Genomic DNA, 26,079 nt, shown 5'->3' on the forward strand with positions numbered 1-26,079 from the left:
ATTCTGTTCCAGAATAGTATTTATTTATTTATTTATTCATCCGTGGAACAATAAATATTGTATGGATGTCGTCAGATTACAACACATGAGCACACATACATTTACAGTTAAACAGGTTTCTCATATTTTGTGTAGTTTTTATAACTAGTCATACACATATTTATAATTACATAATATTTTGGTGATAATGTCATACGTTGCTAATAATCTACATCTATGTTAAATATTCTTTTACAGTATAACAACTTTTACTTACTAAAAAGGTTTTAAGCTTTTGTCTGAAAGTGAGGGGCTCATTTGTTTCTTTAATTTCTTGTGGTAATTTGTTATACAGTTTTATCCCATTATAAAATATACTTTTTTGCGTCTTTGCCTTGTTCTTTCTATCTAGATGGAGGTGGTGACAAGCTCTTGTTTCATGGTCGTGTATTAGGCTGTTTGTGTTGTACATGTTGAGATTTTTCTTAATGAACATTATGTTCTGAAAGATATACTCACAAGAAACAGTTAGAATTCCTAGCTTTCTAAATAATTCTAGACAGTGGGCCCTGTTGTTGCTATTTGTTATTATCCTTATGGCTCTTTTTTGTACTTTGAACACAGTTTGTATGTTACTGGCACTTGTTCCCCAAAACATGATCCCATAGCTGAGGACTGAGTGTAGATATCCGTAATATGTTATTTTAAGACAGGTATTATTGCATACCGGTGCAAGGATTCTAAGAGCATAGCATGCTGTGGATAATTTCTTTGCCAAAATGTTGACATGGTTTGTCCATTTCAGTTGGCTGTCTACATTCATCCCTAAGAATTTGGTACTTGTTACACATTCTAATTCATTATTATTAATTTTTATTCTAGTGGCATTGTGTTTTTTGTTCAATTGGAAGTTAATATAGTTAGTTTTCTTTACATTTAGGGCTACTTTATTTTTTAATGACCAGTTGTGGACATCATTGAGTGCCTCGTTTGCTCTTTCTGACAGTTGTGTTGGATTTTCACCTGTTATTACTATGTTGCTGTCATCAGCAAAAAGTATTTTTTCGCCATGTCTGATACTTTGTGGGAAGTCGTTAATGTATATAAGAAACAATATTGGGCCTAATACACTTCCCTGTGGGACGCCTATATTCACATTTTCTGGGTCAGACAGGTGTTTTATAAGGGAATTGTTTGAAACTTGTGATATCTCAACTCGTTGAACTCTGTTTTCCAAGTATGATTTGAACCACTTCTTTGTCACACCTCTTATTCCTATTTGCCCTAATTTATGAAGTAAGATTTTGTGGTCAACTGTATCAAAGGCCTTGGACAAGTCTAAAAAGATACCACTTACATTTTCACCTTTGCCCGGTGCTTCTAAAATTACTTTAGTGAACTGTGCTATAGCATATTGTGTGCCTTTTCCGGGCCTAAAACCAAATTGGTCATTGGAAAGAAGATTATATTTATTCAGGTAATTTAGCAGTCTCTTTTTGACTAGTATTTCTATTATTTTAGAAATGATAGACAGTATAGAGATCGGCCTGTAGTTCTCTACATTTTCCACATCTTCGTTTTTAAGGATAGGTAAAACTTTTGCTTGTTTTAGGTACTCTGGAAAGTATCCAGATTCGAAAGATTCATTAATTATGTCTGTTAATGGGCCCTTTATGGAGTCTATACAATCTTTAATTACGCAGACTGGGATTTCATCAAGTCCTACTGAAGTTTTATTTTTTAGTTGGTGTACTACTAGTGCCACTTCCCTTTCTATAGTTGGCAAGAGCACCATTGAGTTTGTTGGCTGGTTCTGAGTAGGTAAATCATATGTATCTGGAAATTTCTACTGTAATTTTTTTGCAATACTACTGAAATATGAGTTTACAAAATGAGCTAATTTTTTAGGGTTGCCTACTGTTACATCTTTGTTTTTAATATGTGAATTGAGGTCCTTTTTAGCAGAGTTAGATGTTTCCTGTTTGACGATGTTCCAGGCTGCTTTGCTCTTGTTTTCAGCTTCAAGTAATATTTTGTTGTTTGAAAGTTTTTTTGCGGCTAGCTACACCTTTCTGTAAATTTTCCTGTACTTTTTGTAGGATTGCAGAACTTCTGGGTTAGATTGATTATTTTTTATGGAGTTGAGATATCTAAGAGTTTCTGAGAATTTTTTGATACCTGTAGTCACCCACTGATTTCTCTGTAGTTTTAATTTGATAAAGAGTTTTGGGAAACATCTCTTCAAATCTGAGTTTAAAAATTGACACGAACTTGATAAATTTTTGATTTGCGTTGGTTTCTGCATAGACTTCCCTCCAATCTTCATATTCTAGCTGGGATTTAAACTGATGCAGGACTGATTTGGAAAACATTCTTTTGTATGTACAAAGTTTAGGAGGAGTTTCTACATGAATGTTAGTTTTTAAGATCTGGCAGAGGTGGTCTGCTAGGCCCAGGTTTTGGACAACAATAGGACATTTTTACTATCAATATCTGTAGCTACATGATCCATAGATGAGTAGGATTCTTTCATTATTCTAGTTGGACAATTAACAAGGGAGGATATTCCATAACAGCTTAGAATATTCACACATATGTTGCTACCCTTATCAGGCTTCATCATATTAATGTTTAAGTCACCACAGATAATTACATTTGCTTTTGGTCCAGAAACCTTGTCTAAGCTTTGATTCAGTTTTGAGAAGAATATATCAATGTCTCCACTGGGAGAGCGGGAGAGCGGTACACACAAAATATGACTAATTTTTTTGCTATGCCAGGTCCTATTATTTCAACAGCGGAAAGTTTGAAATGTTTGTCCACACCTAGATCTAAAAGATTATATCTTACTTTAAATGACATACCTTTTTTTACATAGATACATGAACCTCCACATGTGTGACTGAAGAGATGCATGAAGGATATAGCCCATCACTGTTTTGGGCAAAAAGACAAGCACATGCTTAGAGCCTTCATTGATGATATGCCTGAAGAGATGTAGGTTTGTGTCACTTTGGAGGAAAAAGCCCAAGAACAAGTTATTTGCTAGATTTAGTCAAAAAATCTCAAACAGATTCACTGCCCTGGAGACTCTGAAGAAAAATGTGCAGATAACCCAAGGAATTCATACACACTCTAGCAATACATGGAGTAGGTTCGAAGGTAATTCTAATATTAATCAGAGTGTTAAAAAGCCAAGAAGATTCTTCTGTTAGGGAGTAGTCATTGGAGGGGAATGCTTGAACAAATACAGAATTCTATATCTAGGTAATAAATGGGATCTAATATTTTTAAGCCAAGTGGAGGACTCAATTATGTCAATAGCGATATAAGCTTCCTGATAAAATATCTTGGTAAAGACATCATATGGGGATGGGAACAGCTTGGACCACTGTGCAATTGAGGGTTGACATCAGACACATTTCTGGGAATGCTAATGACACAAATTTGAAGATAGTGTCATCTTTGAATGATATGACAAACACTGGATGAAGTGTTCTATTGAACGTGTAAATGCAAAGCTTCAGGAGTCACTCAATAGAGAGATACAACCACACTTGGGTGTGTTTAATGTGTTGATCCTTACACAGTAACATCACACACTCATGGCCTACTGCTGAATGTTTCTAGCAAGAGCACAACAAATTTACAGAAACATTCAGTGAAACAGAATACTGTCTGCCCAGTCACTGTTATTTCAAAGATATTCACTAGGACCTTCTTTAGGGTAAATACTTCCAAAATACAGAGATCCCTAATGACTATGGATATAATTACAATTGGCAATGGAGAAACAAAAATGTCAGCTTGGATAATAAGAAAGGTAACAGTCGTGACGCCTTTGGAAATTTCCATCAAAATATAAAAAGCTAGTTAAATAAGAAAGATGGGCTTCTTTTGTCAGTAGAGGCCACAGAAAAACCTAAAGTTATTTCTGCAGATACGCTGTGCATGGCAAACATCTCTTGGAAGCCACAGATATTAAGTAAATGCTCCTAAATGGATAAAAGCTAGCACCACATGGTAGCCATAACAACAGGATGGGGAGAGTGGCACTGTACATAAAAAGTAGGACAAAGGGTGAGATCATAGACTTCAGTGAGTACTCCATTGATAGTTCTTTGATTGCTGCACGTCATTAAAGGACTGGTAAACACACAAGATAGCAGTTCTGACAGTATACATGCATCCAACAGGAAATTTTATAAACCTCATTAAGGATCTTAATAACATTTAAAATAAATAACTAGGAACAGACTGTATGTGGAGATTTCAGTACTGATTTCATCACTAAAAGTTATTGTTGAGGCCATCCACAGTTACTGATGTCCATCATTGGTTAATTCCCCACAGTAGCATTGAAAGGCAATCTATTTGACCTACTTAGACAGGCATTCCACATTCTGCCACTAGATATCATTTTTGACAAATCATCATAAAAATCATTAGGTAAGTAAACACGAGAAAATCTTCTGGTTATGATGGTATTTCAACCAAAGTACCTAAATCTTGTGCTACTAGGTAGTTCCCCCTTTTAATACCTTTGTATTCAGTTGATGGGTCAAAGTGTATCTCCTGAAATAATGAAGTGTGCAGTTGTAACACCCTTTTACAAAAGTTGTGATAGGCAAATGACCTGTAATTGTAGACTCATCTTTCTCTATACATTATTCTCAAAAAGGTTTGAGGAGGTAACATACAATAAAATTTTGTATCACATTTATGGAAATAACATTTTAACGGAAGCTGACGTTGACTTCAGTAAAGATTTTTTAATGATTACAGACATGGTTCTTTTAGAACTGAAAGAAAAATTACCCTATTGACATCTACTGTTATTTTTCCAAGGTCTTCAGTTGTGTGGATCATTACTATTGAATGGATGGAAACTTATCTTAGCAGCAGAAAACAGAGGGTCACATTAGCAAATGTTGTGACAGGAAGAAGTGCAAATTGTATATGGGGAAACATTAAATTAGATATTCCACAAGGTTCAGTGCTTGGCTTACTCCTGTTCTTGACCTATATAAATGATTTATCTGGGACTTTGGAGGTTTCTTAAAATGAAAACTGCAATGTTTGCTGTGACATGTAAATTCATAAACAATTCCATTGTTCTCCTAGCAGTGTCTAGTACGGGTGTGTTGGGGCTCTTTATGAATTTAAGTCTATCAGAGAATCTGCAGAATATTTTTACTAAACACGTGCACATAAAAGTTAACTGTTTGCAAAACAGTTCACATAACGAATAGCTTTGTATCTCTGATTGTAATGTTAACTGTTACTTATCTTTCATAAATACTTATTTTCTATTATAATAAGTTATTTTTGGAATGTTCATAATATTTTGTTTATTGAAGGATAAGTAATTTTACTCTGCACAATTACATAATTTGCAAATGAGAAGAAGAGTTTGAAATATATACAAAAAACATTAAATGTATTATTCTTAAGTAATATTTTGTCATCCTTCATTTAACTGATGCTTTTACTCTTTCACTGTTAGTCATTATTCCTTAATTAGTAGTTCTATCAAGCAACAAAGTTCACAGATGTTAAATGAAAGTTTTATATAGTTCTCAGTATCTTAGCTACCAAAATTAAATAAGCTCATTACTTTCAATATTTTACTTTTCATTCACTAATGGTATTCTTGGAGTCAATTAAATAACAAAATGTTTAGTGCAGCAACTGCTACAGTGTAAATGAACTTCACCTCAATTTGTACCTAACAGGATCCTATCCTTGACTCCAAGGATACCATTAGTGAAAGAAAAGTAAAATATTGAAAGTAATGAGCTTATTTAATTTTGGTAGCTAAGATACTGGGGACTATATAAAACTGTCATTTAACATCTGTGAACTTTGTTGCTTGATAGAACTACTAATTAAGGAATAATGACTAACAGTGAAAGAGTAAAAGCATCAGTTAAATGAGGGATGACAAAATATTACTTAAGAATAATACATTTAATGTTTTTTGTATATATTTCAAACTCTTCTTCTCATTTGCAAATTACGTAATTACGTAATTGTGCAGTATAAAATTACTTACTCTTCAGTAAACAAAATATTATGAACATTCCAAAAATAACTTATTATAATAGAAAATAAGTATTTATGAAAGATAAGTAACAGCTAACATTACAATCAGAGATACAAAGCTATTCATTATGTGAACTGTTTTGCAAACAGTTAACTTTTACGTGCACGTGTTTAGTAAAAATATTCTGCCGATTCTCTGATCTCTGCCCAAACTCTTTGCCTTTACAAATGTCTGCTTGTGTCTGTGTATGTGCGGATGGATATGAGGGTGTGTGCGAGTGTATACCTGTCCTTTTTTCCCCCTAAGGTAAGTCTTTTCGCTCCCGGGATTGGAATGACTCCTTACCCTCTCCCTTAAAACCCACATCCTTTCGTCTTTCCCTCTCCTTCCCTCTTTCCTGATGAGGCAATAGTTTGTTGCGAAAGCTTGAATTTTGTGTGTGTGTTTGTGTTTGTGTGTCTATCGACATGCCAGCGCTTTCGTCTGGTAAGTCACATCATCTTTGTTTTTAGGTATATTTTTCCCATGTGGAATGTTTCCCTCTATTAATTCTGCTGATTCTCTGATAGACTTAAATTCATGGTATTAACTGAGTTTTTACATCTGAACTCAAGTCAGTGGCTTTGGTTCTGTTCTCACCAGATTACAGTTCAGTGATTAGTTTGTAATTACAAGCTCTAAAAATGTAATAACCATACTGCAATTTTTACTCACACAGTAAGCCAGCAACTGTTCTTAAATAATTTGCAGTCTAAAATTTTGGCAGATTTAGCTTATTTATTCCAAATTTCACTAACTATTTCCTATTTTGACATTGTTTTTGTAGATATTTCTTTCAATTGTTATTGCGTGAAAGTAGTTATGCAATAACAATTTGGCTATAACTGTACCTGCACTTATCTGCATATGCATTATTCTTCGGAATAGGGAACTTTCCCAAACAGCAGACAATATTAGGTACATATGTCATTTAAAAATCTTAATTAATCAGAAGTGTAGATCTCTTATAGTATCAGTATGGAAATAAGTTAACCAAAAACCTGAACTCTGACTATTTTGTAATTAACAATCTTTTTAATTGTGTTGGCTTACAGTACTGCCCTATGGCATAATCCTTGGTTACAATGCAGCTAAGTCAAAAAAGGATTTAATTTACAGAAGTCTAAAGTAAGAATAATTTGTGAAGTTGTTAGTTAGTTAGTTACATGTTCCATTAATCAAACTCATGGTAACCATTATGATGTGAAACATGACAAGTGCATAAGAAATGCACACATGACTCAAGGTTTTTTTCTTTTTTAAAGCTTAAAATTTTTATTACCTACCATATTCCCTTAAATGGCACAAAATTTAGATATTTTACCTACAGATTTATTTATTCCTATTGAAGAATTCATCTATGGTACAGAAGGAGTTGTCAAGGATACATGATTTCAGTTTGTTTTTGAATCTATTAGTACTGTCTGTCAGATATTTTATTTCTTATGGTAATTTATCGAAAAGTTTTACATCAGAAAATTTTACCCCCTTTCTGTGCCAAAGATAGGTTAAGTAGAGGATAGTGTAACCTTTCTTTCATCTGGTATTGTAATCATGAATGTCACTTTTGTTTTTAAACTGGTCCATGTTGTTGAGAACAAATTTCTTTACTGAGTAAATGTACTGTGCACTGTTGTAAGAATTCCTAATCTGTTAAACAGATGCCTACAAGATGTGGGACTATGAGCCCCACACATTATTCTAACCACTTTATTTCGAGCAGTGAATACTTTTCGCTTAAGAGTTGAGTTACCACAAAATATTATTCCATATTACATCAGAGAGTGAAAGTATACAAAGTATGTTAGCTTGCTAATTTCTATATCCTCAAAATTATCAATTATTCTGATTGCAAAAGTTGCTGAACCTAGTCACTTTAGGAGACTCAAAATATGAAATTTCCATTTAAGATTCTCATCTATACATACATCCTAAAACCTAGTATGCTCTACCCAGGCTACTGACTTCTGTTGATGTTTTATATTTATTGAAGGAACTGTAGTCCTACCAGTAGAAAATTGAATGTACTGTATTTTTTGAAAAGTTCAGGGCAACTACTTTTGCAGAAAACCAATCAATAACTTTTCCAAAGACATTATTTGCGTCATTTTCTATTGGAGTTTCTTTTACGGGACTAATAGTGATGCTTGTACCATTAGCAAACAGTATCAGTTTATCTTCTTGTTTCCAATAAGAAGAGAGGTCATCCACATATATCAAGAACAGAAGGGGACCCATAATGTATTTTTCACCCCAGTTAGATGAAGTGGGAAACTACGTTAAATCACTTAAACCATATAAAGAAATTTTTTGCTTCCGTTCTGTAGATATGACTTAAACCACTCATATGCTGTTTCATTTATACCATGGAACAGAAATTTCTCTAACATAATGTCGTGGTTCACATAATCAAATGCTTTGTATAAGTCACAGAAAATACTTATTGGTAATATTTTACTATTTAAAGATTCTATTATTGGGGCTGTGAAATTATATATTGCTGTTTAAGTAGCACAGCATTTTTGAAATCCAAACTGGGATTTACTAAGTATCCCATTACTGTTGAGATGGCTAACCACTCTTGGGTACATTACTTTCTCAATGATTTTTGAAAAATGTGGTAAGCAAGGATACTGGCTGGTAATTATTGACATCTGTGGTGTCCCCTTTTTTGTAGAGAGGCTCAACAATGACATATTTTAAACTGTGTGGGAAAAAACCTTGAGTTAGTGATGCATTACAGATGTGGCTCAGAACATCTACTGTAACTGCTCCACATTGTTTTAATATCTTGTTATAGATGTCTTGCATTTGTAATCTCACCCTCCCACACATCACCATTAAATTTATCTTAGTGCCTTCATTAACTTCAAAAGCTTTGAGAGGCATAACATATGCAAAAGAAAAACTTTTTACTTATCTTCATTTTCTCTTGTTGTTGGCTTCAAGACTTAAGTCTAGAAATACATTCTTGTGGCTGAAATTTTTATTTAAAGTTGTGGGTTCCTGATGACTAAATAACTGATGAATGTTTTCCTGTATATTTCTTGAATTTTGTTCTTTGTTACATTATTAAATATCACACTGACTTCACAATCACCATTTTCATAAAGCCATCAAATACATCGTTGTAGACAAAATTAAAAAATACATGCATTTCCATCAAGGGCATGCCCACTAGTAATAGATTCTGTGGTGCTAACAGTATTCCAAAGAGTTTTACATAGCAACAGAGTTTACATACATTCTTCACAAAAGAAGAATCTTTATTTAGCCATATCATTATTTTATAAATGAATCCAGAAATATATTTAATAATTAGTGTTAGACTGTGCAACGAATAAGATGAATTTTAAGTATGCCAAAATTTCTAATTCCAAATATTTCTAAAACAAGAATAATTCTAAACATTAGTACACATAGAGTGTAACAAATTAATTTCTTTTTATACATTTTAGCCTGAAACATACAAGAATGTTCACCTAAACAAGAATCAACAGTATAAATGGTATCGGTTATTTCTATATAAAAAAAAAGGTACTGTCGGGGAGGGTTTCCCATTTTAATATCCTGATCACAAAATTTGGAAACAGGGTGTTTACAATATTTTGTGTCAGACTATAAGGTTTGCCAAACAGTGAACGAAATGGTGCCCAGGATTGCATATGGATGTATAGAAGTATCTGATACATACCATACTAAAGAAAACATAAGAAACATATCTACTATACAAATCATAATGTATACATATATCAGGATATGGCATTCACATTTTCAGAACTGTGGAACATACTGTCAAAAGAAAATACTACAAAATCAAAACTACAACATTACACCCCTAAACTATAGAAATAATTACAGACACATGGTTAATTACTAGAATTATAAATTTTAAGTTTAATCATACAACAAAACCTTCAAAATTTTCACATCAGGTACAAACCAGAAGAACATACTCAACCATGAGTAGGAATCAATCAGCCACATAAACCAGAGTATTCAAGGATATGTTGAATCATGAATGAACAAAATAATGGAAAAATATTAGGGCCTAAGTTTACGATGTAGGGATCAACCCCTGAATCCAAACCACACCAAGAGCAGCAAAAAAGTTTCAATACAAAAAATGAATAAAGTTCATAATCATATCATAAGGTAATACACACAGATATGCTCACATACTATTCCTAATCTTTGCAGTACGTATTATGAACATTGTCCACTTCAAAATTGCAAAAAGCACTAATTTATTCCCATGGCAAATATGTATCAAATTCTAAAGCACAAATCTATTACAGAACACAACTATATTGTGTATCATAGATTTTAATTCAGTCAACAGATAAGACAAAGCTTTATAAATCAGTTCATCTTACATACTAAATTCCAGACAATTAAAATAAAATTATGTAATTTCATTTCAGTCAATGGATAAGATAGAGCTCTAGAAATCATATGTTCCTATATACTAAATTCATGACAATGGAAAAAGAACAAAAAAGCAAAAATTAGATACTTATGGATCACCTCTATATGCTTTCAGTTCAGTGATATTGCACAATCCAGACAACTTCTTAGATTTAGGATACACAAGTCTGTATGCATTAGGATATGGATTTTCAAGAATTTTGAATGGTCAAATACAAATATCGAAAAATTTCTTTATTTGAGATGTCAGCACTTTAGACTTCTATTTAGCTTTCACCAACACAACATCTCCTATTCTGCTTCAAACTTAGAAAACCTATCTTCACCATCATGTCTCTGCTTTTTCCTATCCCCCCATTTTTTCATCAACTCCCCAACACATTCTTCCCTCTCTTGCAGTGGCATAATTTCACATGGTGGAAATTCAACATTTTCAGAAATAAAGCTAGCTCGTCTGTAATTAAATATGATTTTTAATGGTGAAAAACCCGCTGAAGAATGTTGTAAGGTGTTCATAATATCCTCAAAATCACCGACCTAATCTATCCAACTGATATGATACTTTCTACAGCATGTTCTAAACACTCTTCCAATCTGTCTCATATATCTTTCTGTAGGTTTTCTTGAAGGATGGTATGCCAAGGTTAGAATATGCCTTATTTTTGTGTGATCACCAAAATATTTCCAAGCTTGTGATGTAGACTGAGGATCATTATCAGATAAAATTGTTTTAGGAATACCTACCCAATGAAAATATGTGTTTTCAAACTTAAAGATGATTTGCTTACTGGTAGCTTTCTTAAAAGGAAACAGCTTCACGAACTTCGAAAATACATCAACCACCACAAAAGCATAACAAAATCCATTCTTAGACTTAGGTGAAGGTTCATAAACCTCCACAGACACTAGATCAAGGTTACTATTAGGCAGTATGTTTTGCATTTGGTCTCTCCTTGTTTGGTTACTTACCATCGCCTTTTGACATCTGGGTCATTCCATGCCAAACTGAGCCTGAGGCTTATTTTTTGAAAAAATGCCAAATTTAACAATGTTATAGTTTTTTGAATCTACAAAAGTTGAATTTTACTGTCCTGAACAAATTATAAAAATTACATGATTAGCTGAGGAAATATAGTTAAACAAAGTTGGTGATTCTACAGATGAGGATGGAAAAGAAAAGGTTTGCTTTTTGTGTTGGCAGCTGTTTAAATTTGGGTTGCAGTGATTGTTGATGTTTTAATTGTTAAATTTCAAGATCAGAATCTTATCTTTCTGACAAACTTCAGTTTTTAAAGAAAGGTAAGTTATTAAGTATGCAGCTAATTCACAAAAGTTACTATGTATTTAGTGTCCCACCCGTGACAAAAAACATGAAAAAGTTTACCTTCTAACTCAGTATTTATAGTAATTCTATGCATTTTAGGTTAGAAGTAAGAAAAACAAATAAAAACATCCAATGAACCACAAGGCACCTTCTAAGTTGTAAATGATCATTTATAAATGTTAAAAGAAATTGTGTCCCACCAGTGGCAGGTTTTTGATGTTACTCAAATCTAAACCATTTGACACTTCTTGTTATTGTTAAGTTAAATTGGTTGATATAACAAGTGCTTTGATGGTTTACAATAAATAAAAACTTACTGTTTATTCAGAAAACGGGGAAAACATCAGCAGAGTGTATGAGAAAACTTCGCGAAAAACTGAAGAAAGATACCAGCAAGTACAATGTCCATAAAGAAAAAGAAAGAGAGCGGGATAAAAGAAGAAGGGAAAATATGAAGATGAAGGTATCCTCCAGTGAAAAATCTTTATTAGAATATCGAAAGAAGGAAGCTGAAAGAAAAAGGAAGTACAGACTTAAACTAAAATCCGTATTAATTAAAGATCAGTCTGAGACCTGTATTTCCCAGTTAGGATCATATCACTGTCCTCAGTCTCTTGGCAAAGCTGTTTCTCGGGTAAAGAAGGTGCTTCCTTCAAGCCCCTCAAAAAAATCAGCAGCAGTAAAAAAGTTTGTAAGTGAAAGCTTACCTAAAAAGGTAGTAAAGCAGATTTTCCCAGTAGTGAAGAAAACATCTCGTAAACTTACAGGTGATAATCTGCTCAAAATACAAAATTTTTTCACAAATGATGAAATCAGCAGGCAGACACCTGGTATAAAGGATGTAAAGTCTATTGTAGACCATGAAACTGGGAAAATAGTTAGCTTGCAGAAACGTCACATGAATATGACAGTTAAGGAAGCATTTTTTCTTTTTAAGCAAGACAATCCAGATATTGATATCAAGATTTCAAAATTCTACGAGTTGCGGCCTAAAAATGTTGTTCTAACGTCTCAAATGCCTCACAATGTATGTGTGTGCAGATATCATGCTAGCTTCAACTCCATCATTGAAGCCATTCACAAAGAAATAGCTAGTTTCCCTGCTACTCACACTCACCTTAGGAATCTTGTTTGCTGTGATGTAGAAAGTGAAATATGCATGACAAGTCAATGCAAGAAATGCATCATGAATTTATACACATTAATAGATGGAAAGTTTGATTTGTGTGACATAATATCTTGGAGAAAATGGACCGAACATGAGTGTCTCCCTAAACAGACTACTACCAGTGGAACACTGTGAAGCTCTCTCTGAACTTCAGTCTCAACTAAAAACATTCAAGGAGCACTTCTTTGTCAAAAGGATGCAATCTGGAGCTTTCAAGACTGTGAAAGCATCAGTTAGTGATGATGAAGTGATATTGCAAATAGATTTTGCAGAAAGCTATGTAGCACTGGCACAAGATGAGATACAAAGTGCCCACTGGAGTCATACACAGATTACAGTGGTCACTATTTGTGTTTGGATGAAAACAGGCCTACAGTCATTTGCAATTGTGAGCGATGAACTGTGTCACGACAAGTACTCAGTTTATGCATGTTTGAAGAGCATAATAAGTAACCTGAAACAAGAGCTTCCCAATTTGACCTCGATACGAATTTTTTCTGATGGTTGTGCAGGTCAATTTAAGAACAAATTCACCATTTCCAACCTTTGCTACATGATGCAAGACTTTGGAGTGTCTGGAGTTTTTTTTTTTTTTTTTTTTTTTTTTTTGGCAACATCACATGGGAAAGGTGCAGCGAATGGCATTGGAGCTGTAACAAAAAGGTCTGTTTGGAATAAAGTTAAGCAAAGAAAAGTCATCATCAGCAATACACAGGAATTTTTAGACTGTGCCAAATCATCTGTTTCTGGAATAAACTTTCTTCTTCTGACAAAAGATCATATTGATGAAAACAGAGACCTTCTGGATGGTCGCTGGAAAGCTGTTAAAAAAATAAAAGATATTCGCAGCAAGCATTACTTCAATGGTTACAATACCTGTAACCTAGTATGTGGTAGAACTTTCCTAAAATCAGATTTAGAGAAAGTGGAGGTTTTCCCACTTTCGCCCAACATACATTCACTAATCTACACAGATTCTGAGATGAGTGATGAGGAATCATATCCTGATGTCCTGTTGACACCCAATTCCCAAGAAGTTACAGGTTCAGAACCAGCTGTGGAACAAATCATGCCAGGAACATTTATTTTAGTCGAGTTCCAAACTGCAAGAAAGAAATCCACTACATACAGATATGATGCAATTGCACAGAGAAGTGTAGAAGACAATGGGGAAATACAGATTATGTGTATGCGATCTGTTGGGGACCCAGCAAAGGTATTTAAAGCTGACAAGCAGAATGTATCCTACGTAGAGTTTAAACAAGTTCTTGCTATTCTCCCGAATCCAAATGTCAAACATGTTAGGGACACCTTATATTATGAGTTTCCCGGCAATTTAGACATTTTCGAAAGTGGGTGAGAGGTCAAGCGTATTTTTTCAAAGTGGTACATTCTTCAAGTGAAATAATTAAGTACTCAGAACTGTAAACCAATACTATACCAAAATTTATATTATTTATAAGCAACAAAAATGTTCTACAAAGTTATTAAAACTTAACGTGCCCTCTAAGTATATGTTACCTACCGATTCATAGCTAACTGACATAATAAAATCAGTTTAAATTAAAAAAAAGATTGTACTTCACATGAGTCCCACCCGTGACAATTCCTTGTCCCACCCGTGACAGTCTTTGATTGCAATTATTGTACGTAAGTATTACTAATCTAATATTTATTGATATTATGTTATGTAGAGAATTGTTTTATTAATGTGAATTCAATATTTTAAAAAGAAAATAAGTGCATAAATCACAGAATTCTTCTAAAATGTTGGTGGTTATTCAATGCTGCGTCTATTTGCTGTCCCACCCGTGACAAAGTTTTAAAGATGAATAACAGCTCAATTTGTAAACTTCTGACATTCAGATTTAAAGGGAAGGTAAAACAATTATTTGTAAGGCAACCAGTCAATTTTTACTTTATTTCTATTTATACTTTATGTTATATCAGCACCTGACTGTTGAAAAACGTAGTGCAACTGTCCCACCCGTGACAATGGAATCCCCCATCTATCACAGCTGGCAATCTTCTTCTTGACTCTCCTACCTGTGTTATAAAAATAGATGTTTTCCAGAATCTTTTCTGAGCATTTGGTTGATTAACAATGACCAAAACTCTCATGTGAATAAGTAACTAAAGTATCAATACACTGTTCTGGCTAACATAATTTACAATCCTCTGAGTCAGTCTTATATCTCCTAAATGAAATACCCTTGTGTACCTTATAATACTGTCCTGTCTTTTCTCCTCCATTCTTACCCAACATGGTCTTAACCAATTTCCAATTTTTATCATGATTTTGACACCTAAAGATGTCTTTTCAAATTTTCAAGATCTCTTTTTCCTCTTTCACACCTCTCATGTACATAATTTTAAATTCTTTTTCTCCTTTCCCAAAGTTGTTAGATGATTCACTTCCTAAAGATAGCCTAGACAAAGCATTAGCAACTACATTATCTGTGCCCTTAACGTATTGGGTTTCAAAACTGAATAAATTTTTAATGTTGTTTTTCAGGTGATTAAATGGTTATCTGAAAGTGGACTCTCCCTTAATTTTGAGAAACCAGATTGTATTCAGCTCTGAACAACACATAGGTTCATACTGACAATTGATGTATCACATGAACAGGAGTCAATAATAGGGTAGAATGCTCTAAATTTTTTAGTGTACTCATTGATGAAAACTTGAACTGGAAGAAGCATATTACTGAGCTTCTCAAACAACTAAGTTCAGCTACTTTTGCTCTTCATAGAATTGCTGTCTTGGAAAAAAACAAATCAATATCCTGACATATTCTACACATTTCCAGTCAATAATATCTTGTGAAATAATTTTCCAGAGTACTTCATCACTTAGAAAAAGAGCATTGATTGCACAGAAGAAACGAGCAAGAATAATATGTGTAGTTTATCTGCAGTCATCATGTAGGTAACGCATCAAAGCATATTAACTGCAGCAGCACATTTGCTAGTGAAATTTTTCATAAAGAATCCATCACAATTTATGAAGAATGCGATGTCCACACCCACAACTCTAGAGGAAAAATGACCTTTGTTACCTATTGTTAAAGCTGTCAATGGCTCAGAAAGAAGTTCAGTATGTGGTGACAAAAATTTTTGATTGTGTACCCAATAACATAAAATGTCTGACAGGTAGCAAAGCACATTTTAAATCTAAGCCCATAATCACTGTCCCCAGACAACTCCTTCTATTCAGGGGGTGAATTTCTATTTAACTGGTATCCTTTTCCTTTTTTTAAGTAGATTTTTAGTATAGTTACATGATTAGGACTTAATAAATAATGTGTTCATTAATTTTTTACAGACAACATATAGACGTATACTGTAAACTGATTCATTCCTCATCACTGTGATATAAGGATCATTCAGATGATTTAATATGTAACTACTGTTACCAGGGAGGAGGCACATTGTCTGTATTAAATAGACATTAACATATTTTCATGAGATAGTCTTTCCAACTCTAGTTTGAGGGCATCTTTAAGAGCCAAGGGAACCAGACGGGCTTTGAAAAAAATGTGGAGTCTTCATTCCTTTAAGAATGACATGAACACTAAAATCAATTCTCTTCCCTAGTCCAGGTGAGAAAATTTGGGCATTTTTATCACAGAGATTAATTAAAATTAAAAGAAAATTATACATAAAACATCAGACAGTTAAATCATGATGACCAGTTTTGGTTCCGTATAACAACCCTCTTCATATTTATAAGCAAGCAGAAAAAGGAATCACCACAGAAAAATTCTTACCATAATAATATGTAGTTTAAAACTGTTACAGCCTACACAGTGTATGGAGGGAGAGCCTACAGCTTTAGTAAAATGAACATACAACACAATTTGATAAAATTGTCTTGAGCTACCAGCCATGACAAATGATTTAAAGTCAATGAGCTTTCGACAGGGTACTCCTCGACCATTGTCAAGTGGTGACGTCTTTTGGTTGCTGCTATCACCCTTATGTAGCTGCCCTTCCTTACATGGTGTCACTGGCGCTGGAACAAGCAGCTATGACATCACAGACGTCAGTGCGGCTATATAAGGACAGTAACAGCAATCAAAAGACAGTCACCATTTGACAATGACCAGGGAGTACTCCAGCAAAAGCTTACGGATTTTAAACCATTTGGTGCAGCTGGAAGCTCAAGTGAATTTTATCAATGCATATCAAAACCATGCACTCTTATAATATATCACAATTGACTTTATAGCACTCTATGAATAACAATTTAAATCTTTCAAAGTAATGTACTTATAACTCCACAGTAACAAACAACAACTATCTTAGCAACAAAAATGTTGCACATTAATCCAGATAATCATGAAATTTTAAAATAACAGGAGGAAACACAATTATATGACTGAGAACCTATCCTTTACAACAACATACCATGTTTAAAAAATATATCCTATGTAACTGTCAAATGACATGAAAGCATTAAAATTTTAGTGTAATGTATAAAATATAAACACAGACCATAATCTTGAGAGACACAGATATAAAAGAGGAGGGTTAGTTGCATAAGTAAAGTTGCATTAATCATAAGCATTTGTAAAACAGTTAATAAATATAAATGCATACCATAATCTTGAGAGACACAGATATAAAAAAGCAGGGTTAGTTGCATAAGTAAAGTTGCATTAATCATAAGCATTTGTAAAGCAGTTAATGCAATGATAAAGATTTATGCAATGGCAGCAAGAGTTACAAACTGTTCCACACCTGTAAAATGGTATGTAGTAATAGTGAGAGTTGAACCTATGTTAACAACAGTCACCAAAAAAAAGGAGAAAACAATACACTGGTTGAGATGGGAGCAATCCATAATAACATACAAAATAGCCATATGTACTTGTTACTGACAGAAATCACACAAAATCAGCGCTACCAGATTGGCAAGTCATACGCACTTTAACTGTATTATGCAAGGAATTGCGTACTTCATTAATAAGAATAAAGTTAATTTCAATAAGAAAAAATAAAAATTAATTTTTTCTTATTAATCACTCATTATCCTGCAATGTGTAACTGCAGAACATGCATTAAAATTCTTTATTCATTCATCTCAATCTATGTAAATGTGTGTACTCATGTGCCATTTGTTGATTACTGTTATCAGGCCAGTGTGATTACTTGAGTAGTTCAGTCATTCTTAAAATGGGAACGTCTTGCCAGTCTGGCTGTGCTGGTTTTATTTAATTTCTGTAAACAATAAGTACATATAAGGTAACGATGACTATTCTATATGTTGCGATGGATTACTCTTGTGTCATTTACGGTATGGTTTTCTCCCTTCTTTTATTAATGGTGTTAACATAGTTTGTATTTTAATATTGTTGTGTATTGTTTTACAAGTGTGGAACAGTTTGTAATTCTTGTTTCCATTGCATTATGCTTTCCAATTGTATTACCTGTTTTACAAATGTGTATAATGGATGAGTGATGCAGTTTCACCTGTGCAACTATCTCACCTCTTTCTTAACTGTGTCACAAAATTGCAATATGTGTCCATATTTTTGGTGTTACACTAGAATTTTAATGCATTCACGTCATTTGACAGTTACATAGCATATGTCTTTTATATGTAGCATATCGTCATAAAGATAGAGTCCCACTCTTTTAATTATATTTCCTTCTGTTATTTTGAAATTTCAAGATTATTTGGGTTCATGTACAATATTTTTGTTGGTAAGATAATTGTTGTTTATATCTGCAGGGTAATGACCTGGCTCAACCATCATGATGCTTTGAATATTAAAATTGTATTAGTGTGGTTGTTTTTTAGTACAAATGCTTGTTTTTGCATGATGTTCACTCTTGATACTGTTCAGTGCATATTCATCTGCATTTACAATTTGAGCCATATGTTACTTTGAAAGAAGTAAATTGTTATTCATAAAATGCTATAAAGTTAGTTTTGATGTCTATTCATTTTACTAATGGAGTAGGCTCTCCCTGTATGTATTGCGTCGGCTTAACATTTTTAGACTTGTGGCGGTTATCGACTGCAAGAGTTGACCGCCTCATCTTTGAGAATGAACTTCTTTGAAAACAGTTGATCTCAGTGTGTTCCAAACTCTGTATTCGAGCGGATGTGTTTGTTCCAACATGATGAAAATAAAGTTAATTCATTATAAACGAGCAAATACTCAATGTTAGGTTCAATATTACCGCACATAACATCTCAATCCCCACACTGGTGACCCCGACGCTCATAAATGATGCTAATGACGCCCGAAATGTGTACTGGAACATCGCCATGGACAAACAATGCAGCAACCCTTTGTCGCATTTCTACGTCCATCGACTTTGCATCGTGCCGCATCTGGATGCAGTGTACAGGAAGTGTAATTAGTGTGTAAATTCCTGACTTTGTGTGAATCGTGCTTTTTGGTAACTTTCTTCACCTTCTCACACATCGACAATGCAACCGAGGCACACACGTCGTCCATCGAAACCCGCTCAACGTGTCGATAATTTCACTTCCTTACAGTGCAGTGCTCCTTCGCTGATTAATTTGGACAATTTTGACTTGCTTTTGTGCAATGAGTTAACTTTGTGCAGTGCTTCAACATCAGACAATCATGCCAGACAATGGACTGCAACAAACGGGGACTATGTTGCAAGTCCCAGTTCACACGAACACCAAACTACGGCTAAATTGCAGGCCTGGTCGAATTCACAGGAACAATTTCATCAAGTACATCCTACCGATCAACAACAATGCACCAATTACACTGACGACAATGCCAGCTGTTTCTCAGTGCAACACTGGATGTTCCACGCCTCCCTCTACACAGCACCTGAGCCGCACCGACTCTGCTTGACCACTACCAACAGCGACATCAAGGCCGCCGCCTGCTGGCTCACTCACCTCGACCCAGTCAAAACAAACAGCTACATGACATATAATCCCGCCATGGCTACCGCACCCGCATCTTGTCAACAACTCGCTGAGACTAAGCACGCTTACCGCCCGGCCATTCACTACTGGGTCACGCCCGCAACTTGTTCACCCACCCCAGAAGACAATTTCAGCCATATCAATGCTACATACAGCATTGAACGTGCTCTCACTCCGCTGCCGCTGAGTACTGAGTTTCACATTCGCAATTGCACACAAGATCTCTTCTACTCAAACTGTTACGTCTATACTGTGCCGCCAACCTTGTCTTGTGCGCCAGGTTACCTTTGATAGAGATAGATTATGATTTTGACCCCATCTTATTCAGTGATACACAGCAGACTGTTTCACGACATACATTTTTCCCTGAACAACTGCAACAGCTACGTGAGCAAATTGTGACATACAACTTGTTGGTATAAGATCAGTTACACATGCTGCAGCTGACACCGACCGAGCACGACATGCAACGAGATGCTCCTGACATTGTTCCGCCTTTGACTGCTGGCGATCCTTTGCAGTTGCTACCAGCTGCAACTAAAACCCTGACAATCATGCTACATGGATCTATGTCCAAGATGTCACACCTGTCATCATCATGCCGCCTCAAGTGGAAATTCTACGTTACTGATGTGATGCAAGCAACTTATTTACACTGCTGCCACCTTTCCTTGGTAGTTCCAGACACTTCATTTCTCTGCCACAGCACAACCAGCTGAATTCCAGTGCCGCTTCCTTTGCTGCCCTCTTCACTACCTCCGCAATGTACGACCAACACATCTGCCGTTTCTACTTCGACGAGTGAGCATCTTTCTGCTCCGACACACGACTGTGCAGCAGTTTCATGCGAGCAGCTTGCAGCCTTACGACTCGACCACAGTGCCGACAGCGACAGCACACACCCAGCTCCAGTTCCATCAAACTGTGTCGCCTCTCCGCCACGGACCAGTAGTTCATCCACCAATTCGACGTCTTCACGTTCACATTACGTCTCATTGCCTTCCTGCTCCGACCATGGTTTCGCCGACCATGTCCGCCTTCCACCACCTCTCGCCATCACCATGCCTCATGCACAGGGCTCACGGCCACACCCCCAAGCCTTCGTTCATGGCTGTTTCGCACATCAAAACACCAACACTGTCAACTCCGCTTGGAACATCCTGCCATCTAACGCTGTAACAGACTCACCGTCCATGGACTCTGAGGTGACACTTCTGTCTACACCAAAGTCATCCACCGCCAAGGTCAGTCATGTGCAGCTTGCTGTTTTCTCCCGTGCTGCAACATCAAGTGCCTCTATAACTCCGTCATTACTGCGAGTGTTGCTCATCTGGCATCTCTTACGTAACCTGTTAAGCCACAGGATGCTTGCTCCTTTATGTCATACGGCCAATAACAAACTGTCACCGGACACGTTGCACTTACCGTGGCACTTGCTGGCAAATACTTTGGCAATACATCGCATTGCATCTTTGACGCACTCCGTGCCTTTGATCGGATCAAAACCCTGCTGTGCCATATGGCCTCAGCATGACGATGTTCTCCCCACCAACACGCCGCCGCTTTCTGCTTCCACCGTGCCATCAGCAGCATGACACGGTCAACCTGTGGACACCTTCCATACCTCCTTCCCTCTGCTGGTCATGCCTACCAAGACATTGAGAAATGGTCCAATCACGCCTCACATTAGTGCCTGCTGTGACACGATCGGTCACGCGCACCTGCGCCATCAGCCGGCCGAGTGCACACACGCCTCTCATCATTCTTACCGTGCTCCGCACTACTGGTGGGGGCTCTGTGGTGGTTATCGACTGCAAGAGCCAACTGCCTCATCTTTGAGAATGAACTTCTTTGAAAACTGTTGATCTCAGTATGTTCCAAACTCTGTATTTGAGTGGATGTGTTTGTTCCAACGTTATCAAAATAAAGTTAATTCATTATAAACGAGTGAATACTTAATGTTAGGCTCAATATTACCGCACATAACATCTCGATCCCCACAGACCATATATTAGAATGTTAAGAATTTCTCTAAGGCAATTTCTTTTTCTGCCTGTTTACAGATATGAATGTAGTTATACAGAACCAAAAATACTTATCATATTTTAGTTGTCTAATATAAAATGTGCTCTAGACACTAAAGGATTTTTGTACAACTTTTTTTTGTATTTTAATAAATTTCTGTAAGACTGCTGTCTCTTTTCCTGATAATATCAGGTTTCACAAATTAGCATAGACAGTCTTTTGAAAGAAACCTTGTATTACTACAGGTATTAAAGTGTCTTCAAAAAGAAAAAGAAAACTGTATGAGACAGCAAGAACTAGTAAAGATCCAGGAGTAATTTTACACTATAAAGATTATTGTAACATACTTAGAAAAGTTGTAAGGAAATCAAGAAATATGTATGTTAGAAAAGAAATTAACAACTCCAGCCATAAAATCATATCAATATGAAATGTTTTTAGAAGGGAGACAGGAAAAGCAACCACTGGGGTAGGTAGTATTACCGTTAAAGTGAATGAGACCATCTTCACCAACAGTACACAGGTAGCCAATGTATTTAACCATCACTTCTTAAGTGTAAGAGAAAAAATTGGTGAGAATAGTTCACAAGAAAAAGCCAGGCAGTACATGGAAGAGTCAGTTTTGAAAATTTTTAGGCAGATTAAGTTTCATCTAACAACCTCTTGTGAAATAAGGAAAATTATTTAATCTTTGAAAAATAAATTTTCTGTTGGAGTAGATGACATCTCTAACAATTTATTAAAACAATGTGGAGCAATTACAGCTGATGTTTTGAGTCACATATGTAATGTATCACTGACTCAGGGTATTTATCCAGACAGGTTAAAATCTGCCATTGTCAGGCCTCTCTACAAAAAGGGGGAAACCATAGATGTCAGTAATTACTGGCCAGTATCCTTGCTTACAGCATTTTCAAAAATCTTTGAGAAAGTAATGTACTCAAGAGTGGTTAGCCATCTCAACAGTAATGGGATACTTAATAAATCACAGTTTGGATTTCAGAAATACTGTTCCACTGAGACAGCAATATACAATTTCACTGTCCACATGATAGAGTCTTTAAATAATAAAATGTCACCAGTAGGAATATTCTGTGACTTACCCAAAGCATTTGATTGTGTGAACCATGACATTATGTTAGAGAAATTACAATTCTATGGTATAAATGGAACAGCATATGAGTGGTTTAAGTCATATCTACAGAACAGGAAGCAATAAGTCTCTTTATATGCTTCAAGTGATTCAAAGGAATTTGCCACTTCATCTAACTGGGGTGAAATTACATTAAGTGTTCCACAAGGTCTGATCATGGGTCCCCTCCTGTTCTTGATATATATGAATGACCTCCCTTCTCATGTGAAACAAGATGCTGAACTGACAATGTTTGGTGATGATACAAGTATAATTATTAATCCAGTAAAAGAAAGTCTGATAGAAAATGATAGAAATAAGGTCTTTGGAAATGTTATTAATTGGTTTTCTGCAAATGGGCTTGCTCTGAACTTTGAAAAAACACAGTACATCCAATTTTTGGCTGCAAAAAGTATGATTCTTTCAATAAACATAACACATCAAAAGAAGTCAATAGCCAGGGTAGAGCATACTAAGTTTTTGGTTGTACATATAGATGAGAATCTTAATTGGAAAAGTCATATTTTGGATCTCCTAAAGTGACTAGGTTCAGCAACTTTGCAATCAGAATAATTGCCAATTTTGAGGATGTAGAAATTAGTAAGCTAACATACTTTGCATATTTCCACTCTCTGATGTCATAAGGAATAATATTCTGGGGCAACTCAACACTTAGGCAAAAGGTATTCACTGCTCAAAAGGAAGTAGTTAGAATAATGTGTGGGGTTCATAGTCGCACATCTTGTAGGCATCTGTTTAAAAGGTTAGGAATTCTTACAACTGCTTCACAGTAATGAAATTATTTCTCAACAACATGGACCAGTTTAAAATCAACAGTGACATTCATGATTACAATACCAGAAAAAAGAAAGACCTACACTATCCTTTACTTAACTTATCTTTGGCACAGAAAGGGGTAAAATATGCTGCTATAAAACTTTTTGATAAATTACCAGATGAAATAAAATGTCTGACAGAAAGCAGTAACAGTTGCAAAAGTAAATTGAAATCATACCTCCTTGACAACTCCTTTCACACCATAGATGAATTCTTGAATATGAGTAAATAAATCTGGAGTTATAATACATGCATTTTGTGCCATTTGAGGGAATGAGATAGATAATAGAAATATTTAGATATAACACTATAATGCAAAAAAGAAAGGAAAAAACTTGTTTCCTGTGTGCCTTTCTTGTGCGTTTGACATGTTCCACATCACAATAGTTTTTCCATGCTATTGATCAATGGAACACGTAACTAACTAACTAACTTAAGGTAGTACAAGACCCTTGATATTGCACAGCACATGCTACCTCATGAACCATGAATTCAAAAGTCTTGAAAGAGTTTATCCCAAGAACATGGTCCACTTTGGGGTCAGATAGATAAGGGACTAATACTGGAAACTTTCCCCACAAAGGCACATGGTTTCATTCATAAGCCCAAAGATTTGTCTTGGCTGCCTGCAATGGTGGTGAACCTAAACTTTAGTAAGAAGATTGTTTAGCAATCATGCAGAAACACTGGTGTCCAAAAGGAACCTCAATGGGTGTTTGCTAGCGAATGTATTCAACTAAATTTTCTGGGTTGTGGCTTGAGAAGTCAGAAATTCCATAAACTGCTCATTAACTTCTGCAACTTGGGATGTGTTTGCTGCAGAACCACTAAAACATAGCTCTTTGCAAGTATCTCTTTTTGTTGCCCTGTGGGAAATTGCACATGAGTGGGACTTTATGCTGTGTATGTGGTGAAGGCAGCAATATTTACAGTGAGGCAATGTCATTATTCCTGGTGTTGCTAATCATCACTGGTGAGGTTCTTAATGGGACTGCCATAACCGGGGAGCAGATGAAGGCCTTGACAGAGATGGCATAAAGCCCATGTGACTGGCGCCAGAGATCTGACTGCCACTTCATCTTCTTATGTTGTAAACACATTTCAGGCTGTGTGAGCAGTTTCATAGGCTTGAGCTATTCACCTTAGTTCTATCTGAGAAAGGTCAGTTTTCCTCAATATGTGATTTCTCACTTCCAAATGAGGTATGTGTCACATAGTAACATCCTTGATTACAGAATTTGCAAAGCAAATATATGAAATTTAATTTGGATTTTCAGAGCATTTTATATTACTTACCTGTATATAGGACATCTTCCAGGAGCTTTGATTGCATTACATTGAAGGAAGGGTATGATGAAAATATTTGTTGATATTGTTCAGCTGAATATTGTTAAGGAATGGATTATATAATTGGTTAATTTCAAACAGACTTCCTACAGAGTATCTTATCATGGAATGTATTTACACATCTCAATTAACAAAAAAAATATACTAACAAGCTGACAAGAGAAAGAAATATGGTAAAAAATTATAGATTTTGGAAATAGAGGCTTTCACAACCAGAAAACAGATGGAAAAAGTTGAAAAAAATGAAACTTTTCATCAGTTGTGAGGATATTATACTCCAGTTGCTTACAATTCTTTCCTCTATTTTGCTAGAAATAGAGAGACTTTGGCTCTAAAATTTATCATTTTTCCTTTTTTATGTCCATTTCATAAATTTATCCTCTTCTTCCTGCAGGCCATGTGACATGTTTCTGTACACCTTATGGTGGAGTCATGGAGGTTACTGTTAGTGTCTGATCAGATGGTGAATCCTCACTGAAAACAAAACACAAGCTCTTTGATGCATAGATAACAATGGATGTGTGACAACCATAGATCACCATTGATGATAGAATGAGCACTGCTCTATCTTCGAATATGGTGAACTTTTGATCTTATTTTGAACTATGTTTTGTATCTGCTCAATATGTGTTGTTTGCTAGTTGCTGTGCATAATAAAGACTTTGTAATCGTAACTGGAAGCTTGGCAATGTTGATATAATACTGATAGATGTATTGTTGTTATTGATGCCCTATTGTTTTTTAACCATTTTCATTGACTCACTGATTTTTGTTTGGATCTCTTTTACTCCATTATCCACCCAGTGAATGCATGAAATATATGAAACAT

General features: G+C 35.3%; 1 protein-coding gene across 1 annotated transcript in view; it reads right to left on the reverse strand.

Annotated features, from left to right (window-relative positions):
• Positions 1–25,372, reverse strand: part of LOC126484305 (probable ATP-dependent DNA helicase HFM1) — a 62,248-nt gene extending 36,876 nt beyond the window's left edge. The window contains exons 1-2 of the mRNA XM_050107779.1: positions 25,369–25,372; positions 25,200–25,283 (exon numbers count right to left, since the gene is read on the reverse strand). Coding sequence (XP_049963736.1) covers positions 25,200–25,283; positions 25,369–25,372 — 88 coding nt within the window. The remainder of the gene's footprint in view (positions 1–25,199; positions 25,284–25,368) is intronic.
• Positions 25,373–26,079: the final 707 nt, after the last annotated feature.

The sequence above is a fragment of the Schistocerca serialis genome, chromosome 1, assembly GCF_023864345.2.
Source record: "Schistocerca serialis cubense isolate TAMUIC-IGC-003099 chromosome 1, iqSchSeri2.2, whole genome shotgun sequence".
Taxonomy (NCBI): domain Eukaryota; kingdom Metazoa; phylum Arthropoda; class Insecta; order Orthoptera; family Acrididae; genus Schistocerca; species Schistocerca serialis.